This window comes from Schistocerca gregaria, unplaced genomic scaffold (assembly GCF_023897955.1).
Source record: "Schistocerca gregaria isolate iqSchGreg1 unplaced genomic scaffold, iqSchGreg1.2 ptg000560l, whole genome shotgun sequence".
NCBI classification, from domain to species: domain Eukaryota; kingdom Metazoa; phylum Arthropoda; class Insecta; order Orthoptera; family Acrididae; genus Schistocerca; species Schistocerca gregaria.
In genome coordinates this window covers 82,661-100,116 of record NW_026061953.1, presented here as the reverse complement: position 1 = coordinate 100,116, position 17,456 = coordinate 82,661, and the positions used below count along the sequence as shown (strand labels likewise).

The following is a 17,456-nucleotide window of genomic DNA, read 5'->3' as shown; positions in this document are numbered from 1 at the left end:
TTCCTGAGTAACTGATTTTGTGTTCCATTGACGCTGATTCGCGGTAAAAAGCTGAACCCCGCTGGCACCGATTGCCTTTCCAAGGACCAGTGCATTCCACATGCCGTTAGAAATTGGCAAGTGAGCGCCAAGGATGCATCTGTTTCTTTCATCCAGCGGATGTGTCATTTGAGTTAGAGTAGAAAATACGCGAACACCTCCGTACATAAAGAACACGTCATGTCATTTAAAATAAAAATTATTTAACGATAAATCATTCAAATTTTGAGTTCACGCGTGCTTATAAGTTAATATAGCTCTATGGCCAATCAAGAATTATGTATAGAACAAATACGTAAGTACATCGTTCCACCCAATTGAAGTAGATTTGATTATTAGTGTTGTACCAATTGGCATTTTTTCGGCGCTGAAAGCGATGCTCATTCTTTGCACCTCGTGTCTATACCTTTCCAGTTCAGCCTGTCGTGGAAGATCTGTCACAGGGCGTATCTCAGCTGGTGCTTTGTATCGGTACCCTTCAGCATCAGGAAGTAGAAGTTTCTTCCTCGATGCTGGAAGCGGTCAAGACGATTTGTAATACCACGTCGGCCATGTCGAACGTAGCAATCGATCTGGGAAACAGCAAATACGCTGATGCTAAGGAAATCAATCAGGGTCTGCAGGCATCGAGCTTGAGTCTTATAAAGTGCAGTACAGACTTGTTGAACTCGTTCGAGAAATTGAGGTCCGAGGAGGTGGACCGAAAAGTATGTGCATACACGCGTTATATGCTTCGAATTCCGTACAGATAACTGAGAGAAATAACCCCATGTACTGTTCTGAAAGGCTGGTTGGAGAGCTGTGATTGATGCGTGCAAAGATTTAGGGAACAATACGATAGAATTGTTGCAAAATGTCCACGAAGCCGACGTTTCCTACATTTGCATAAGCGCGGAGGCGAGTCTGAACATCTTGAAGGAGCTCGAGGAGGTTTTCGAAAAGCAAGATGCTAACTGGGGGCCGATTGCACAGGAAGCGGTGTCGAAAATTCAGCACTACATTGAGTTGATAGAATCTCGAGCCACTGTATCAGTGCCTTACGTGAGGTCTGGCATAGAGAAATATGCGAACAACCTGAATGAGTTGCTTGAAGATTTGGTAAAAAGAGCAAATACTTATTCAGAAACTAGTGATAAGACTTATTTAGATAAAGTGAAACATATAATTATAGAAATTCGAATAGACGTGGCTGAATCGGCTGCGTTCATCAAAAAGAACCACGTGTCTTTTTCCGTCTCTCCGATCGTTGAGACGCCTATTCTTGACGAGTTGACCAAACAAGAAGCACCCGCCTCGACGGCCTACGCAACGAGGGTGGAAAAGCCTCTAGACAAGTCTGCAGAAGTTGGTTCGATGTTGCCGCTAACTCAGATAACCAAGCTTTCTCGCGCGGTGAAAAAGGACCTGAGCGAGGCGTACGGTACCAATGATCCTAAAGAGCTGAAAGGCCTCATAGACGACAAGATTTCTCCTGACTTGACTGAGTTGCTGAATGTGGCCAAGAAAGAAGCGCAAAACACGAACGACGCGGAGAAACGCCGGCGCATGCAAGACTGCATCGAGGAACTTGAGAGAATACTTCCCGCTTACAGAAAGGCGCTTTCATCTGGTGAAGAGGGAGGGCTGGAGAAGGAGAAGCTGATGGATACGATTTCTTCTGGGATTGAGTTTTTGGACATGATTGAGGACTTGCAGAGTCCGTACAACACAGGGAAGGATGTATGCGATTCGAAAGAGTTGTTGGAGCACACTGGAAAGGAGAAGTTCTCAGAGACCGATTTTGATGAGTTGAGTGACATGGTGACCAAATTGGAGAACGCGTATATTCATCGCATGGCAAATGCGGATTCGACGGATGAGCAGCTCGATGAAGCGTTTCAGTGCTCGCTGGATGCGGGGAGTTCGCTGAACAAGTTGTCTGAGGCGATAGATTCCTCGAACCAAGAGGTGATCAACGAGAAGGCGAGAGATCTGAGCCAGCTCTTGACAGACTTTGAGGACGAGGAGGTGAAGTTGGTGAGTTACATAACAGATGTGTCGTCGGATGTGCTGAATCTGTCGTCGGCGATAGACCGGAGGGACTCACCTAAGGTGTTGAAGATGGCGGACCAGTTGTTGATGAGCAGCGAGAGGGCGCAGAAGCAGCTCGAAAAGCTGCTGGCAGATCCGAGCAAGTGCAAGACTCTGAGGCAATCGGACTTGGAATGGATGTCACGGTCTTTGCAATGCTTGAGGGATCAAGTGAAGAGGGTCAAGGATAAATACGAGAAGAGTGCGTCGAATCCGGACGAATTGGAGAAATTGAAACGAGACTTTGACGAGTCTGCCAACACTTGGAAAGATGCGTATGCTCACGCGAAGCAAGTGACGGGCACCGATGCATCGGAGGAGGGGGGCAGTTTGAAACGCGCGTATTACAACGCTGAAGAGATAGACAAGGATCTCAGTGAGTTGGACAGGCATGTTTTTGAGGATATGAACGAGATAGGAAAGCGGATTAGGGAGCACAACCAAAAAGGGACGCCAAAGGAGCGCGAGGAAGACCTGAAGGAGTTGATTGAGTGTGTGGATGCTACGATAGAGTCGTACAACAAGGTAGATCAGTTGAAAGATGAAGAGGACAAGGTTTATCTGAAGGCGCAAGAATTGTTAGATCACGTTGACCGGTTGAAGGATATGCAAAAGGAGAACGCTTACTTGCCGAGAGACAAGGCAACTTCGGAGGGCTATTTGCTGATGGAGTCGGCGATGAAGTTGGGGAAGATGCTGCCGTCCCTGTCGGTGGAGAAGAAGAGGCCGGACATGGGTGCCGTGATACAGGATTTAAAAAAATCGCTTGAGGAGGTGTTGCACTCGATGGACATGACGATGAAGAAGGAGTCTTTAGACGATCTGCCGAAGAGCGCGGAAGGGATGAAGAATATGTTAGAGGAGTTGGTGAGTGAAGTGGGTGCGCGTCCTACCCCGGCGCAGGCGCTGGATTGGCAGGCGAAGAGGGCGAAGGACGAGTTGAAGGAGGTGCTGAAGGCGGTGGATGACAAGGATGAAGAGAGGTTGAAGGCGTCGTTGAAGGAATTGAGGAGGGCTGGAAATCGGCTGAATTACGCGAGCAACAACTTGCCTTGTCAGAATAAAAGTGAGGAGTTCCAAAGGCTTTTGCCGTTGATAGAGGATCTGGCTGGGAATGCGATGAAGGACAAGGGTGCGAGAGACGAGTTAGAGAAGAAGGTGCATGAGGCAGATAAGGCGATAGATAAGATGTTGAGTTCGTACGTGACCAAGACGTCGTGTTTGTACGCGATGGCGCAAGAGCTTGACCGAGTTAGAGGAGCGATAAGGGAGATGAATCCGTCCGTGAAGGATGGGGTGAAAGAGTTAGTGGAGTTGAACAAGCGTCTCAAGACGTTGGTGAGCCAAGACGGGAACAGCAGACAGAAGGAGTTGGTGGCGGAGATTGAGGGAAATTTGTACGACATGATAGAGGCTACGATTGAAAAGATGAAGGGCGAGGATGCAGGTGATGGAAAGGCGGAGGCGGCGTTGGACAAGACTTGTGCGTCGGTATACAAGACATTGGCAGAGTTGGAATCGGACGAGTTGAAGAAGGGTTCATTAGACAAGAATTGGAAGGCGATGAGTTTGGAGGCGCAGAGTGCGTTGTATGCAGGTGAGAGGGATGCGAAGAAGAAGACGCTGGATGCGGTACGCTCGGCAAGGTTAGAGGTGTGCAACGAGGCAAGAGAAGACAAGAAGAAGAGGCTGAATAACATTTTGGACGAGCTCGAAAAGAACGCGTTAAAGTTACCGGACAGCATGAGTGATGTCAAGTCGATGAATGAAGACGAGTCAGAAGCGAGAAAGAACGTGTTGCGTCTATTTAAGGAGCTTGATCGAACGAGTTGTGAAGACCCCGCAGTGGAGTGCGCTCGTCAGTCGGCGCGAGTGAGAGCGGATTTGGCGAGAATAAAGGACGAGGCATCTAGAACGTTGGAGTCCGAGGGCTGCATGGTGGATAGTGAACAAATAGAGAAGAGCATTGCGGACGTGCAGAAAAACACATTGAATTGGAGGGCCAAGTACGAGCAATCGAATAGGATACCGAGTGACAGCAGTGCGGACCGACTGAAGGGACCGGGGGCTATAGATGGACGGACGAAATATTCAAAAACCCAAGAATCGCATCCAAAGTCGCAAGAGTTGCCAGCCGGCAAGCAGCGTGCAGAGCCCAAACAGCATATGAGTGAAAACGTGAGCGCAGAATTGGGCAACCTGATTCAAAAGGTGTCTCATGCCAGTGGTAATCTTGAGGATGCTAAGCACGAGGGAGAAGCAAAACCTCAAGATTTTAGTGATTCTTTGAATTCGATTGTGTTAGACATTTCCAAGTCGATTCAGAATTACGACCGTCCGATTGACTCCAATCATGCCATGAATAGCATTGGCATTGCGAACTACCTGCATGAGTTGGCAGAGGCATCTCGCCAGGGAAACAGCAAGGACATGCACGAAAAGGTTGCGCTGATCAGCAGTAATTTAGATAATTTGATCCAAGAAATTGATGACGTGGCTCGTCGACTTGAGAAGGTTCATTCCGCGGAGCACGCAAGGTTGGTCCAACTGAGAATGGCCCTCCAGAACTACAAGGTTCAGCTCAGGATTTTAGTCTCGGTGAAGGCCATCTCTATAGAGAAGAACGCCGATACAGATGAGAGTATTTTATCTATTACCCGACTGATAGGTGAAAAGTTGAATGAGTCGCTTCGTCTTAATTTCATTCGCCGAGCTTTTCTCAAAGATAAGTAAAAAGATGAGAGAGTGTTGGGGGATTACATCGAAACAAGGCGCTTTCCTACCATCTTCTGATAGGATGCGTCCTTGCGTTGGGATGCTGTCGTACATTTGTAGTCTTGGTTGTGAAGTCGTTGTCACTTCTATAAAGGAGGCAGGCTTGACGTCATGTCCCGAGAGACGTCAGCCGACCACTAGGTTTTATTGGGTCCACACGCCCTCCGCCGAGCGTGCAGAACGTTCGAGAAGATGCCACGGAGGCAGTCGAATGGACGAGAGGTCCGAAACGCGGTTGATAAAAAATTCCCCTCACGCGAACCACATGTTCGAGTTGAAAAAGCCCTTTCACAAACGTTTTTCTTTGGCGTTCAAAAACAGGCTCATCCGACCGAAGAATTCCTCTGACGTCTCTTCGTTCTCGTCGCTTAGCATTTCCTTGCACACTTCGATCGTCTTTTTAACTCTCTGTTTAAATAGGGAGTCTGGCACGTGTTTGTTTGCTTGTTGGTGAATGAGCCAAGAGATGATTTCGCCCTTCAAATAGACGGTTAGTTCAGGATCGGTTCGATGGATCTCTTTATAGATGGATTTTGCTTCTTGGAATTTTTGCGGCTCCTTCTCAAAAACGTAGCTGAAAATGGCCGACTTGACCAAGTCGACCTTCAAGTCGGCCCTCTTGTATTCGTTCATCAGCGTGTAACTGAACATCAGCAGCGAACGCGCGAAGTCGTCGCCCCCGTCTGGTTTGAGCTTCCCCAGCAAGAACCAGACTTTCCCCAAGAAATAGCTCGTGATCGGACAATCCGAGACCTGGGTCCAGGCCTGAATCAGGTAGGACTTGGCCTCGTTCAGCAGGCTTATGTTCGCCTCTATCCTGGCCAGGTCGGCGATGCCAGCGGCGTGCAGGTACAGAGAAATCCCTATCGCCAAGTCGATCAGAGTCATGTACTTGATGCGCGGTTTGAGGTATTTGATGTCCTGCGGGAAGAACTCGAAGTCAGAGCCGTTCTCGACGGCCTCTTGAAAGCATTGCCACACTTTGTCTTCGAAGTGCAAGTTTAAGTGCCACGCGAGGCGCCGAACCAGGTATTGCCTGTGGTGCGTGTCCAGCTTGTCCAGCAGCCCCACCGATTCGTCCAGCTCGTCGGAGTGCAACGCGCCGGGGCCGTACTTTTCGATGATCAAGCGCTTGATTTGCACCTTCCAAAAGAAAGGGCACTGACGGGGCTGTCCGAGCAAGTTGAACAAGACCAGGGCCTCGCTGCGAAACGGTTCTTCCGCGAAGATGATCAAGTTGTCCATCAGCTGCCGCCAATTCTGCGCCAGCAGCTTCTTCAACGTGCGACAAATCATCTCCACCAAATAGAGAGAGTCGTTGTCGTACACCCTCTGGCTCGCCATCGCCTGTCGCACTCGCCCCAGGTTCCTCAGGTTGATCCCCCAGCGGTGCAGTTCCGAGATGTTGCATATTTCCGTGCGCAGGTGGTTCTGAAAATCGGAGCTCAAAAAGCATTTGTGTGTATAGTCGGCGATCACCTTGTCCAAAAACTCGGTCGCCTCTATCACGTCTCGGTTCAGCTCCGAATTCAGCACGTCCGACACCTGCCACTTGGAGAACGCGTCCGAACTCAACGGCTTCGAAAACCGACGCACCAGCTCTGGACGCAGCAACTTGTAAAACACGCTCTGAGCTGGCTCCTTTTCCTTCGGCGCCTCCGGCGGGAACGCTCGCGCGAAGTCGATCATGTAGTAGAGCCCGTCGTACCCGAAGTGCACCTCCACGTCCCCTCCGCCAATCAACTGCCGATTCGACACCGTGTGCTTCCTCAAATTCAGATATTCTCCCAGCATCTCCATCGTCTCTCGCACCTTCGCGTCGTCGTCGTGCACCGTCCTCCCCCCGTCCGCAGAGCCATACACGATCGTGTTCCGATCAATCGGCAGCGTGCTCACCGCCACCAGGCGATAGCCGCAGTAATCAATCAACGCCATCAACGGAAACCGAATCGTCTTGCAATTGCATTTCACGAAGTTGCTCAGTCCCAACAACTCATTCCCTGCTGCCTTCTTCGCCGCCTCGTCGTCTCGAGTTGTGCCCCCGTACAACCACATCTCTTCGTCCCCCGTCCCCACGTTCACGTCCAACGCGTACTTGAATATGATCCCCTGCACCACAAACTTGTCTCCCCCTGCCTTCCCGCCCAGCGCCACCGGCTTGATGCTCTTCCTCTCCGCCGGCAAGCACCTCTCGGATATGATGATGCATCCGTAGCAGTTCGCCAACTGCACGAAGTCGCGCCCCAACGCCGAAATCTGTATGTACTTTATCGCGCCGCGCTGTTCGATAATCTCCTGGAAGCGCTGGTTGTAAATGTACGCGTTCGGTGAATAAGGCCTGCTGCTCCACTTCTCGAAGCTGTGCGCAATCGTCTCCCCGCAATCTCCCCTTTCCAACGCACCACCGCTATCCATGTCGTACCCAATATACCTCCCCCCCCTCGCGCCACCTTGCCACTCGTACCCGAGCCTCACCCTGTCCCCCTCCTCTCTCACCCCTCCCTCATCCAAGCACCCCGCGCTCAACCCCCTCAACCTCCTCACCTGACTCTCCAATAGCGCCACCCTCTTTTCCAACTCCGCGTACTTCTCCTCCTCCCCCTCCTCCTGCCTCTCGCCTTCCGCCCGCTCCTCCCCCTTCTTCATGTCGAAGATGTGCGGCGCGAAATACCCCAACAACTCTTCGTGGTCGCATATCTCCCTCAGGGTCGAATTGTGCTGACTCTTGTTGCTCTTCGCCTTTATCCACTCGATTTCCTCCCTCCTCTCCTCCTTCTTCCACTCCTCCACCGAAAACAGCGGCGCCTCCTTCTCCTTCTTCGCCTCGTTCGTCGGCATCGAATGCATGCTCGGCACCCGGATCCTCTGCACCGCGTCCGTCACCAACTTGCTCCCCTGCAGCAGCGTCGAAGGCATCGACTTCAAAAAGCTGCGATAATCCGCGCGCACCGCCGGATCCGGCGTGTTCGGATCCAAATCGTCCTTCTTGTCAAACAAGCCCAACAAACTCAGGTTGGCCTGACGAGCCGGCGCCTCCCTCTTCTCCCCGTTCTCCGACGAACCGCTGTTTCTCGCTCCCTCCAGCGCGGCGGAACCCTGACCCACAACCGACTCCATCAACGACAACCTGTCGTCCGAACAAACAAGCTTGTCCAAATAACTCGGCTCGTCCGCAGGCCGCTTCCGCTCGACTGCACCTCTCCCCCTTTTTTCAGACTCGACGGACGGCCCAGCAGCTCTCAACTCTCCCGGTCCGCAGTCCTTCCTCGCGCCCCCAACCTCTCCCTTCAAACTCAGGCCCTTCGCCCCCGTAGTACCATCCGACGCCTTCAAGCACCCGCTGGAATTCACCCTGTATTGCCGGTTCTCCAGCGAGCACGCCAATTCTGCATACCTTGTTAAAAAAGTGTGTTAGTGTACGCGTTTCGTGCAAAATATCGCCCACCCTCAAGGCCTCTCGCGCGTCGCCCTCAATCCACACGCGCAACGCTCAGAATGCCGACGCAACCCGCGCGCGTCAAACGGGGGCCCGAACTCGACCCAGAAAACAGCGAAGCCAGCACCGCGTCCAAAAACTTCAGCAAAACACTCTCCCACGCCTCCCCCTCGCAACTCAGACGGCACCCCTCGCATTAGCATCTACCATACCTTCCTTCCGTGAAACTGTGCGTCAATATTTTTTCCAGGCGGCCGCAAGAAGGTGACGCAGAATGTCGCCTAGTCGAATTCTTGAGAACAATCAACTCTCTGCGCGGCGCGCCGCTGCGACACGTGTCTGAGTAGGAGCGTCGGACTCTGTCCGACGGCAGGCGCTCGAGCGAAGGCGCCCCCCCCCTAACCGAAGCGCCAGGCGCGGTCGAATTCGACTTCGGCTTCGCAGCCAGCCGAGTACCGCTCGCCAAATCAGCCGCCTCGAGGCGCCTTTCCCTCTTCTGGTCTTCAAAATTTGCACCTTCTCGGGAGGATACGTCGTAGTTGGCGCGGTTAAATGAATTGAACTGAGGAACTGGAGGACATGACATGAATTCTGATGATTTGATACGATTTTGACAAGCTGTACAAAGCACCGCGTCGTCAAGCAAACAAGCAATGTGAATCGCGATAAAAGCTAATCAGCGCGTAGCAGGCAAAAAGACAATGGAAGGCGTCCGCACGAAAAAAAGCATGAACAAGCGCGTACGGCCGAAAACAGTTTTCTTTTCAAAGCGAGAAAAAAAAATCTGACGAGCAACGAAAACGCTGCAAGGGGAAGGTGGTGAACTGTCGGGCAACAACTGCGGCATTTCGACGCTTTACTGCCGAACTTATCTTCACTGGAGCAAAAGGCAGATGCGAAAGGTATAGACGTCGGGCTCCTTGCTAAATGCGTGCAAATGTTCGTGTATTTTTTGTCCACGCAAAAAATGAGGTACAGAATCCGCGTTTACATTGCTGCGCCAGATTGTCCTCCTCCACCGAAGAATCGGCGGATGTAGAGCCCTCCTCGTTGTGTGCGAATCCTCACCTGCTGTGCGAGAGAAGTCCAACTCTCCCATGACAAACGACGTTGCTGTTTTATTTTGCGCGGGCCTGCATTGACCTCACTCTCGAACAGCGTCTCTATGTTCAACTCACAACGTTCCCTCCTTTACTTGGTCTTGCTAGACATTGAATGATGCGGCGTTCGCGTAACCCAGGCCTCTCTCGCTTGACATGAAGTGCAGTCTTTTTGACACGTCACTTTTTACAGCTGGCTTCCACACGTCAAACAATCGACTCGGCCTAAGTCCGCACGACTAGTCAAAGTCGCACACGTTGTAATAGGCGTTGTTTTGGACGGCGGATTCATTGCGTATATCCGGAATCTGGTTAGTTCTGTACCAATTGCCCTCCATAGTGAAGTCTTTTCTTTGCTGGAACAGGCGCTGTACTGGCGTAGCATTAGCATTGTTCGGACAGAGTAGATCGACAACCGACCTCTCCGAGGACACGCGCAGCACCGAGTAATCAGAATCTAATGAAACCGACCCAGGATCAGGGGAGCCGAACAATTGGGCGTCCCAAATCTCTTGATCCACACGGTTGTTTTCCTTCTTACCTGGAACTTCCCTTTGGATGTCGCGCTCTTGAATCAAATTCGACAAGGCCTCCACTTCTTCTCTGTGAGTGTGGCTGGGCGAGAAATCATTGAATTTTTCGAAGACACTATCCTCATCGTCTAGAGAGGACACATGCGTGAGGTCAGCCCTTTGAAATGTGGCACTTATACTGTACTTCGACGAGTTTCCATCGCTCCCTTGCTGTGCTCCCTGGGTCTCCCTGTTATCGGAGGGACTGGAAAGTAGGGGCGTGCAGAGGTAGTTGATGTCAGCGTCCAGAGGCCCATAGAGGAGAGAGTGTGCAGCAAGTGAGTTTCGACTCATATTGTACAAGATCGAGCGGAGTTGTCCGCTCTCCGACAGAACAATCTTTGTACGAGCAGAGAAGCGGTAGACATCATGCTTCCTCCTAATTAGAACAAGTGAGCATATTCCATAGAGAGTAAGAACACTGTGGCATAGAAGTCAGGCGAGAGAAGTTTATATGTTCTCGGCAAAAAAAAAAAAAAGGCCGAGATGCAGATAACCACAAAAAATGAATGTCGTCACCACCCTCTTCAAGACGCAGGAGTTTATTGATACAGAACGAAGCCCTTTTATCAACTCAAGACAAAAAAGCAAGCTTTTCAGATACACTCAGTGCGTATGTATTATCCACACAGATTTGTTTCTATTACCTAGCAATAATTAACTGGCATGAATTTCCAAATTGCAGCAGAGCGTTTAGACGCAGACATTCTTTCCTATCGGAATTCAGCTGTCGAGCCGCATCGAAGAGAAAGCAAAATGCGGGCTGCGTGTCACGCAGAGATCTACAGAGATTTCTATTACTCGGCTTCTAGAGGATGAGGGGGACAAAAGGGCTACGGCGCTGTAGTACGCATGCAAAAGAGCATTCTTCTTACAAATACAGGGGCTCGGGCCCGGTTGAGAGACGCGGCCCTCTAAGCGTATGGTGGCTATGTCATGTGAGGGGGGGTGCGGGGCTTGCTACGTGCCAACACATTGCCCGAATTGAAAGCTTCCTGGGGATTGCCATAGCTGCTGTTTGGATTGCAGACGCTGCCGCCGCCGCTGTTAGGTATTTTAGATACCATAGGGGAGGGATTCAAGAAGGGATTTATACGACTGGAAAGGGGGTAGCCATTACCGGGCAGAGTGCTATTGCTACTTGTGTACATGGGGTTATTACTGACAAGGTGATGATTGTTCACACTTTGGTAATTTGGGGACGCGGCTTGGTTACTGTTTGAATTAGAGTGGCTAGCCGGAGAATGGGGGTTGCCATGGTATATAACAATTTTTACATTGCCATTCGTAGCATTATTCGTAGCGTTGTTCGTAACGTTGTTCGTAGCGCTGCTTGCAGCGTTATTTATAGCGTTATTTATAGCGTTATTTACAGCATTATTTATATTATTAGTTGTGGCATTTGTGACGTTATTTTGGGTGACATTATTTGGGGTATTATTATTTGTGATATTTGCGGTGTTTGTGTTGTTATTACTTTCTGAAGGGTTGAAGTTGTTACAGACCGCCTGACTTGCGTTTTTCAGGATGTTGAATTGGTTTGCGGTCGGCCGAACGTTGATCCAGCCAATCTCTTGTATAAAGTCGAACACAATTTCCGCCACTCGAACCTCGCGCGGATCGCCAATTTGTCTCAATTGGGATTTGTGAATTTCGCCGGACTTAGTGTACTCTCTGATGAGCATGTTTTTGATTGACAAATAAGTTTCAGACTTTATGCTCAAGTAAGCGATTAGATCTTTCTCCAGTTGGCTCAGTAATTCCGTTTTACTTCTGAGAGTGGTGGTTCCGAGCTGCATTAAGTCCGGAGCGTTTGAAGACATCTGAAATGAAAAGTTATTTTTAAAGGAAGACGACGAATTCTGATGCATATTTCTTCTGCTAGAAGAAACCGGCCTTCCTCTTCGAAGGGTGCTCGCTTCATTTTGCGCTAGCTCTGCTTTGTGCTTGTAGATGTCGGCCATTGATCGCATTCCCATGAGTCGATATTCGTTGAACTCTTTGATTTTCTGCTTTAAATTTGCTTCGGCCACTAAATTTTCCACAAACCGTTCGTATTCATTTTCACTCATAATTGAATTGAATTTTCTAGTTTGCATCCGAATTTCCCGTTCTTCTTTAGACCGCTTCTTTTCCAGTTCTTTCATCTTTTTAATATCATGCAGGTTCCTCTCTAGCACGAATTGTCGCTTCTCATCGCGCTCGTTTAAGCGTATGCAGTAAATTTCGAGTAGTTTGAGTTTGATTTCAGTCTCATTAGGGGGTTCGTCGGGCTCGAACATGATATCTTTGATGATATGTTCTGCATCGTTATTCCATTCAACCTCAAATTCTCCGCGCAGGGGCATGTAATTCGCAAGGTCGTGGTGCACCGGTTTAGATGGTTGTGGCTTGTTATAAACCACTTTCGTGCTCTTTCGGTGAATACCGCGTTCTCGAGGCGAGATCGTATCCAAAAGCGCTGGATTGAAGTTGATGCGCTTTACGTCGTCACGTGTCACCAATTTCTTATCAAAGTCTGGCAGTGGCCATTTAGGGCTATTCAAATAATATTCTGTATAGTGTGCTCGAATTTCGTTCTTGGTTTTAGTCATGATATTGCCAGAAACATCCTCCCAATTCGCCCAGCCGTCTTGATCGAGGCCTTCTAGCATCAATTGCTCCTCATCAACACTCCAGCTCCGATCAAACAACGGGAATTGCATGTTGTCGATCAGGCGGAAGCAGTGGTTGTTGTAATGAGACTTAGACTTGATTTCAACGCCAACACAGAAACACTCAAGACAGAGGTCGAGTTCATCCGTGCATTCAGTGCATCGAATACGAATCGTATTGGAAATATCTTTATTGCAGTAGTCACATTTGTATTGAAGCTCTGTCCAAACTTTGAGCAATAGAGGTGGTAAGTGCACAGAGAATCACTAATGACGCTCTCCGAATTGAACATGAAAAAGCGCGCTCACGCAGCTGATATCCGCGCCCCCCCCTCCTCTTAACACTTTTTGGAGATCAAGTTTGAGTTTCTCTTTTAAACGTACTCACAGGAACTTCTTTTTTTTTTTCAGCCTTTCCCTTGCTATCGTCGTACAGGGCAGTCGCGTGCATTTCGTGCACAATGCAAATCGAGAAGACAGCAATCAGCGTTTGTCTCGGTAAAGGATGCCAGGCAGATGATAAAATATATAACCGTACTAATCATTCATAGTTCAAAAGGGACGCAGTCAATTCAAATAAATGTTCATCACCTAACTTGACCGGAAAATAAGTTTTAGTCGAACTCGACAAAGGATGCAACTCAGAAAAATATTGTCGCATAAAATCACATACTAATCTGTAGATGAAGTCAGCTGTAAATTCCCCTACGTGAGGGTTATGCGCAATATGCACGTTTCGTGTATACACAAAACATAGAGTTGACCTTTTTTGGCACATTAATTCGCGTAAATCGAGAAAACGGAAAGTGTTTTTCCCTCTTCTGTTTACGCTACTTGATAAAGACAACGCGTACTATTGTTATGTAGGCGGAGCCATTGTAAAGTGCCGTGTAGGGCTACACGCTCGGTCGAGCTGATGACATTTTTTTGTACGCAGAAAAAACCCACCGCTCGCCTCTGCAAAACACCTATTACTCTGACTATTTGAAGGGGGCCGCCTCACAGTCGTCTGTCGTTTTCAGTTAGCTTCTTAAATTTATGGCGCCACGGTTCTTCATGGTCTTCAAATCCCTTCAACCGCTTGACATGCGGAGCTGAGAGCTGTGTTTTTTTCTCATCCTATGTGAGTTTTGGAGGGCCGAAGATATCTGGCGTTGCTGTAGTAGAACTACGTCGCCACGCAGAAATCCTGTGGTCAAGAGATTGCCGCATGCCTTTTTTTTTTACCTTTCTCTTCATTTTAGAAATATGTGAGAGAGATGTCATGAGTACGGCCAAGGTGTCCCGATCCTCTCAATGCAAAGTTATTAAAAGCGCTTCTCCTTTATGAAGTGCATGTAAGGTGTAGCCTTCGAAAAAGGTTCGTTTGGCTCGATTTTGATGCCTTACTCAACGGCGCTGACCGATTTCGTGATATATGACCCAACATTTTTACAAAGGTTTTCAAACAGGGGTGTAGTTATCTATTTTTTGTTTGTCACATGACTTGCACGACCGAGCGAGACGTGCGCTATTGCCCAGCTTGACAGAAGCGCGCATTGGTGATATCGACCAAATCTGCTGCGCTAACGTAAGAATTGTGCTCATAGATAAGGAAAATATTTGAGCGTTGAATGACGATTTTTTTTATGAATTTTAACTTCTCGGCCTGCCTATTTGCTTTCAGTCCTTTGGTATCCAAGAATAACTTCAAAAACATTCGTCTCGGCAGTTTTACGCAAAAAAACTTACATGTTCGTTGTCGCTCGCCCGAGTTGGTTGATTTCATTCGATATATGAGAACTCTTCCTGGCGCGGCTTCTGATACATGATTTGTTTGCTCGCTGACCGGAGAATATAGCCTCTCTGATAAAAAGGTTTTTGATACTTGCCGCAGAATCTTTGCAGGACTGCTAGGCGCCTTTGACAACTTTTTCGACTGTGACTTCAGTAATGGACGACAATAGATGCTCAAGGACCGATTCTAACACCAAACTCTATTTATTTAATGTCGGGGACAAGATTGATACCAACTATACGATAATAGCTCAGATAGGAAGAGGCGGATATGGCGAAATCTACAAAGCTCGGAGGTTGAGCGACGGTCTCGTTGTAGCAGTTAAGGTCGAAAAATCAAATAAACCAGGTAATCTGGTGCAGGAAATAAGAGTTTTGAAAGTCTTACAAGGTAGTAGGGAACTCGCTCGTTTTTCATACAATGTGCCCTTTTAGGTTTTCTCGTACAATGCATGCTCTAGCGTCTGGCTGCTTCTATGAGCGGTTACCAGCTACGTTTTTGTATAATTGCGACGGTCTCTATTTAGACGACCGTTCTGTTCTACGCCTTGGTGACGTCTGGACGGCGCGTTTCACACACATATGAGCCTCCTTGAAGTAAGAGAAAACCAGAATTGAAGCCGAGTTAAAACTAACCTTTTTTTTGCTAAAGACTGCGGTGCAAGACATATTCCAAAGTTGCTAGCTGCTGGACAACATTTAGGCATCAGTTATATGGTCATGGAGCTTTTGGGCCAAAACCTTTCCACGCATCGAAATCACCGACCGTCCCTTATATTCACACTACGTTGCACGTGTATTATTGCGATTTTGATGCTCAAGGCTATTAAACAGGTTCACGACTATGGGTTCTTGCATCGAGATATCAAGCCAACCAATTTCGTTATCGGCAGTTTTAGGGATCCGCGGGAGCTGTTTATTATTGATTTTGGCCTCTCGAAGCAGTATGTGAAGCCCGACGGAACGCTAATCGCGAAGCGGCCCAGGTCTCGTTGGGTTGGTTCGTGGCGCTATATGTCTCCTAATGTTCACCTGCAGAAGGACCATGGGAGGCGCGACGATATGTGGGGATTTCTCTACGTGATTATCGAACTTTATTTAGGAACTTTGCCTTGGAAATCGATAAAGGGGCCGAAGAACGTGGACAGAATCAGAGACATCAAGTTAGCCTACATGAACGAAAGGCTGACTTGCAATCTTCCAGACGAATTTACTCTTATTTTGAATCATATAAGGACATTGTCCTTCGAAAGTAGGCCCAATTATCGGTACTTGCATACGTTGCTCATGGTATGTCTATTACGTAACAAAGACGGTGTGTGTCGATCGTTATAAGAGAACAATGAAACATCAGAAGGACCGATGCACAAAGCGTGTGCGCGAAACCAAAATGGAAGAGATATGCACGAACATATAGGCTAAGATATGGACGTACGGTGCGTGGGTGCTACCTAATGCAGCGCATCATTTTACTCTGGTCCGAGACGTCTCTGTCTCAGTTTAGTGACAGTGCAAATGTGTTGATGTGTGGCGGATACAGATCGCAGAAGCATTTTTGACCCTCATTTTGTGTATAGAATGGCATATTGAGAGAAGTGTCATATAGCATGTGTGTTGTTTTTTTATTGGTACATTCCCATATGCGTGTACTTGACAGTTCGTATTTATTCAGCTGTTTTGTCCCGTTTTCGAGCACCCCCATTTTCTATCTTTTTCTAGTCGTGCTATTATCTACTCATTGTTCTTCTCTTCGCTGTTAATTTGGCTGGACTGCACCCACTCGCCTAAGAATCCTGTTTTTTCGTGTGCTACATACCCAAATGGTTCCGTATCTGATTTTGTCCGTCTTCAACCTCTCCTTCTTTAGACCATGTACTTGCGAGAAGGCGGCACCAAGGACTCTGCCCGGTACGACTGGGAGGATGACGTGCTGTACAGCAAGCTTTACGCGCCTTCCGGCGGCCTCCGCATTAGCATTAGCTCGATTACCTCGGACGAGACCGTGTCGAAAGAGCAAGCTATGCGTGCGATTGATATCAATGAAAATATGTCTCTTGTGCAAGACTGCAAACTGACGAGCAACGTATCGCTTCAGAGCACGACGGACGTTGAACAATCCGAAGGCGTATTTGTAGATACTCAGATCTGCCTCCAGCAAGACGAATTGGACGGAAATCGCGGATACGAAGATAATCGCCCAAACGTTCAAGAGAGGCAGTTTAATGGAAATGCAACAAAAAAATTAAGCCGGTACAAAAGATGGAAATCAAAGTTGAAGCATCACATAACTTGCCACGTTCAATAATTTTCGAAAATGTGGTAAACACTTTTTGGCGAGTTGCAAGTCTCACGGTGCGAGGTGGGCATTCCTTCAAACATTCTCACGCTCAGTAAGTTCGAATGCAGAAAGGATTTGGAAGAATGGGTGACGCGCGATATATTGTGTATGGTCCTGTGTATTGAAGGGTTGAATAGAAATGCGTTCATCAATCCCCCTTCTGAACGTATTTGCGCATTTTTTGGCGTTCCCTTTGCTTTTTCTATTCATTATTTGTTTGTTCCAGTCTACTCGTCTGCGATCCTGCAGCTCTTCTTTCGACCGAGTTCTCTTCTGCTTGGTTTTTTATCCCTTTACTTCACTTCTTTCCAAGCGATTTTTTTTATAATTCGTACATTCGCCGTTTTTTTCTGTTTTTTTGCATCTCTAGATTCGCTGCCAACTTCAGAGAGTTCTCGGTCAAGATCTACGTGCGAACCGCTTTTTTAGCTCAGATGCCCCAATAAGGTCCTCTAAAACCCTGGCTATCCCCTATACGTAATATTCACGGTTTCTCTCTTGCACGGCGGTCGTCTTCGATTGTTTCTCCACTTTGGCTCGCTCGAGCAAAGGGCCAGCCGTTATTGAGTCAGTGTACGATCGAAAGGCGAACAACACAACACATCAGCGCGACTTCAAACGTGAGAAAATATGCTAATTTTTTATATGTCAATTGTATTGAATATTTAAATGCTGCGCTGTGTTTATTCGATGTGC

General features: G+C 48.3%; 3 protein-coding genes across 4 annotated transcripts; 2 read left to right on the top strand and 1 right to left on the bottom strand.

Annotated features, from left to right (window-relative positions):
* The first annotated feature begins 213 nt into the window (after positions 1-213).
* Positions 214-5,363, top strand: LOC126314426 (uncharacterized). Its single transcript, XM_049992401.1, has 3 exons — positions 214-334; positions 454-746; positions 826-5,363. The coding sequence occupies exons 1-3, from the start codon at positions 301-303 to the stop codon at positions 4,840-4,842; spliced, it is 4,344 nt and encodes a 1,447-aa protein (XP_049848358.1). The 5' UTR covers positions 214-300; the 3' UTR covers positions 4,843-5,363.
* Positions 5,364-10,496: 5,133 nt separating this feature from the next.
* Positions 10,497-13,378, bottom strand: LOC126314440 (uncharacterized). The gene is made up of 4 exons (XM_049992415.1): positions 13,320-13,378; positions 13,185-13,241; positions 13,031-13,068; positions 10,497-12,876 (listed from the first exon to the last, which is right to left on the bottom strand). The coding sequence occupies exons 2-4, from the start codon at positions 13,193-13,195 to the stop codon at positions 10,922-10,924; spliced, it is 2,004 nt and encodes a 667-aa protein (XP_049848372.1). The 5' UTR covers positions 13,196-13,241; positions 13,320-13,378; the 3' UTR covers positions 10,497-10,921.
* A 932-nt stretch (positions 13,379-14,310) lies between these two features.
* On the top strand, positions 14,311-16,946 carry LOC126314445 (probable serine/threonine-protein kinase DDB_G0292354). 2 transcript variants are annotated; one of them, XM_049992422.1, is made up of 4 exons: positions 14,336-14,813; positions 15,075-15,712; positions 16,290-16,330; positions 16,518-16,922. In XM_049992422.1, the coding sequence occupies exons 1-4, from the start codon at positions 14,579-14,581 to the stop codon at positions 16,555-16,557; spliced, it is 954 nt and encodes a 317-aa protein (XP_049848379.1). In that variant the 5' UTR covers positions 14,336-14,578; the 3' UTR covers positions 16,558-16,922. The 2 variants fall into 2 exon arrangements, with proteins under 2 accessions (XP_049848378.1, XP_049848379.1); XM_049992421.1 differs by having other exon boundaries at positions 14,311-14,813; positions 16,290-16,946.
* Positions 16,947-17,456: the final 510 nt, after the last annotated feature.

Coding starts and splice junctions, on each gene's coding strand:
- LOC126314426 (XM_049992401.1), top strand. CDS start 301: ATGGCCAATCAAGAATTATGTATAGAACAAATAC. Junction 335..453: donor ATTATGTATAGAACAAATAC/GTAAGTACATCG, acceptor ATACCTTTCCAG/TTCAGCCTGTCGTGGAAGAT. Junction 747..825: donor CCGAGGAGGTGGACCGAAAA/GTATGTGCATAC, acceptor CTGTTCTGAAAG/GCTGGTTGGAGAGCTGTGAT.
- LOC126314440 (XM_049992415.1), bottom strand. Junction 12,877..13,030: donor AAAAAAAGAAGTTCCTGTGA/GTACGTTTAAAA, acceptor TATTGCTCAAAG/TTTGGACAGAGCTTCAATAC.
- LOC126314445 (XM_049992421.1), top strand. CDS start 14,579: ATGGACGACAATAGATGCTCAAGGACCGATTCTAACACCAAACTCTAT. Junction 14,814..15,074: donor AGTTTTGAAAGTCTTACAAG/GTAGTAGGGAAC, acceptor TTTTTGCTAAAG/ACTGCGGTGCAAGACATATT. Junction 15,713..16,289: donor ACTTGCATACGTTGCTCATG/GTATGTCTATTA, acceptor CTCCTTCTTTAG/ACCATGTACTTGCGAGAAGG.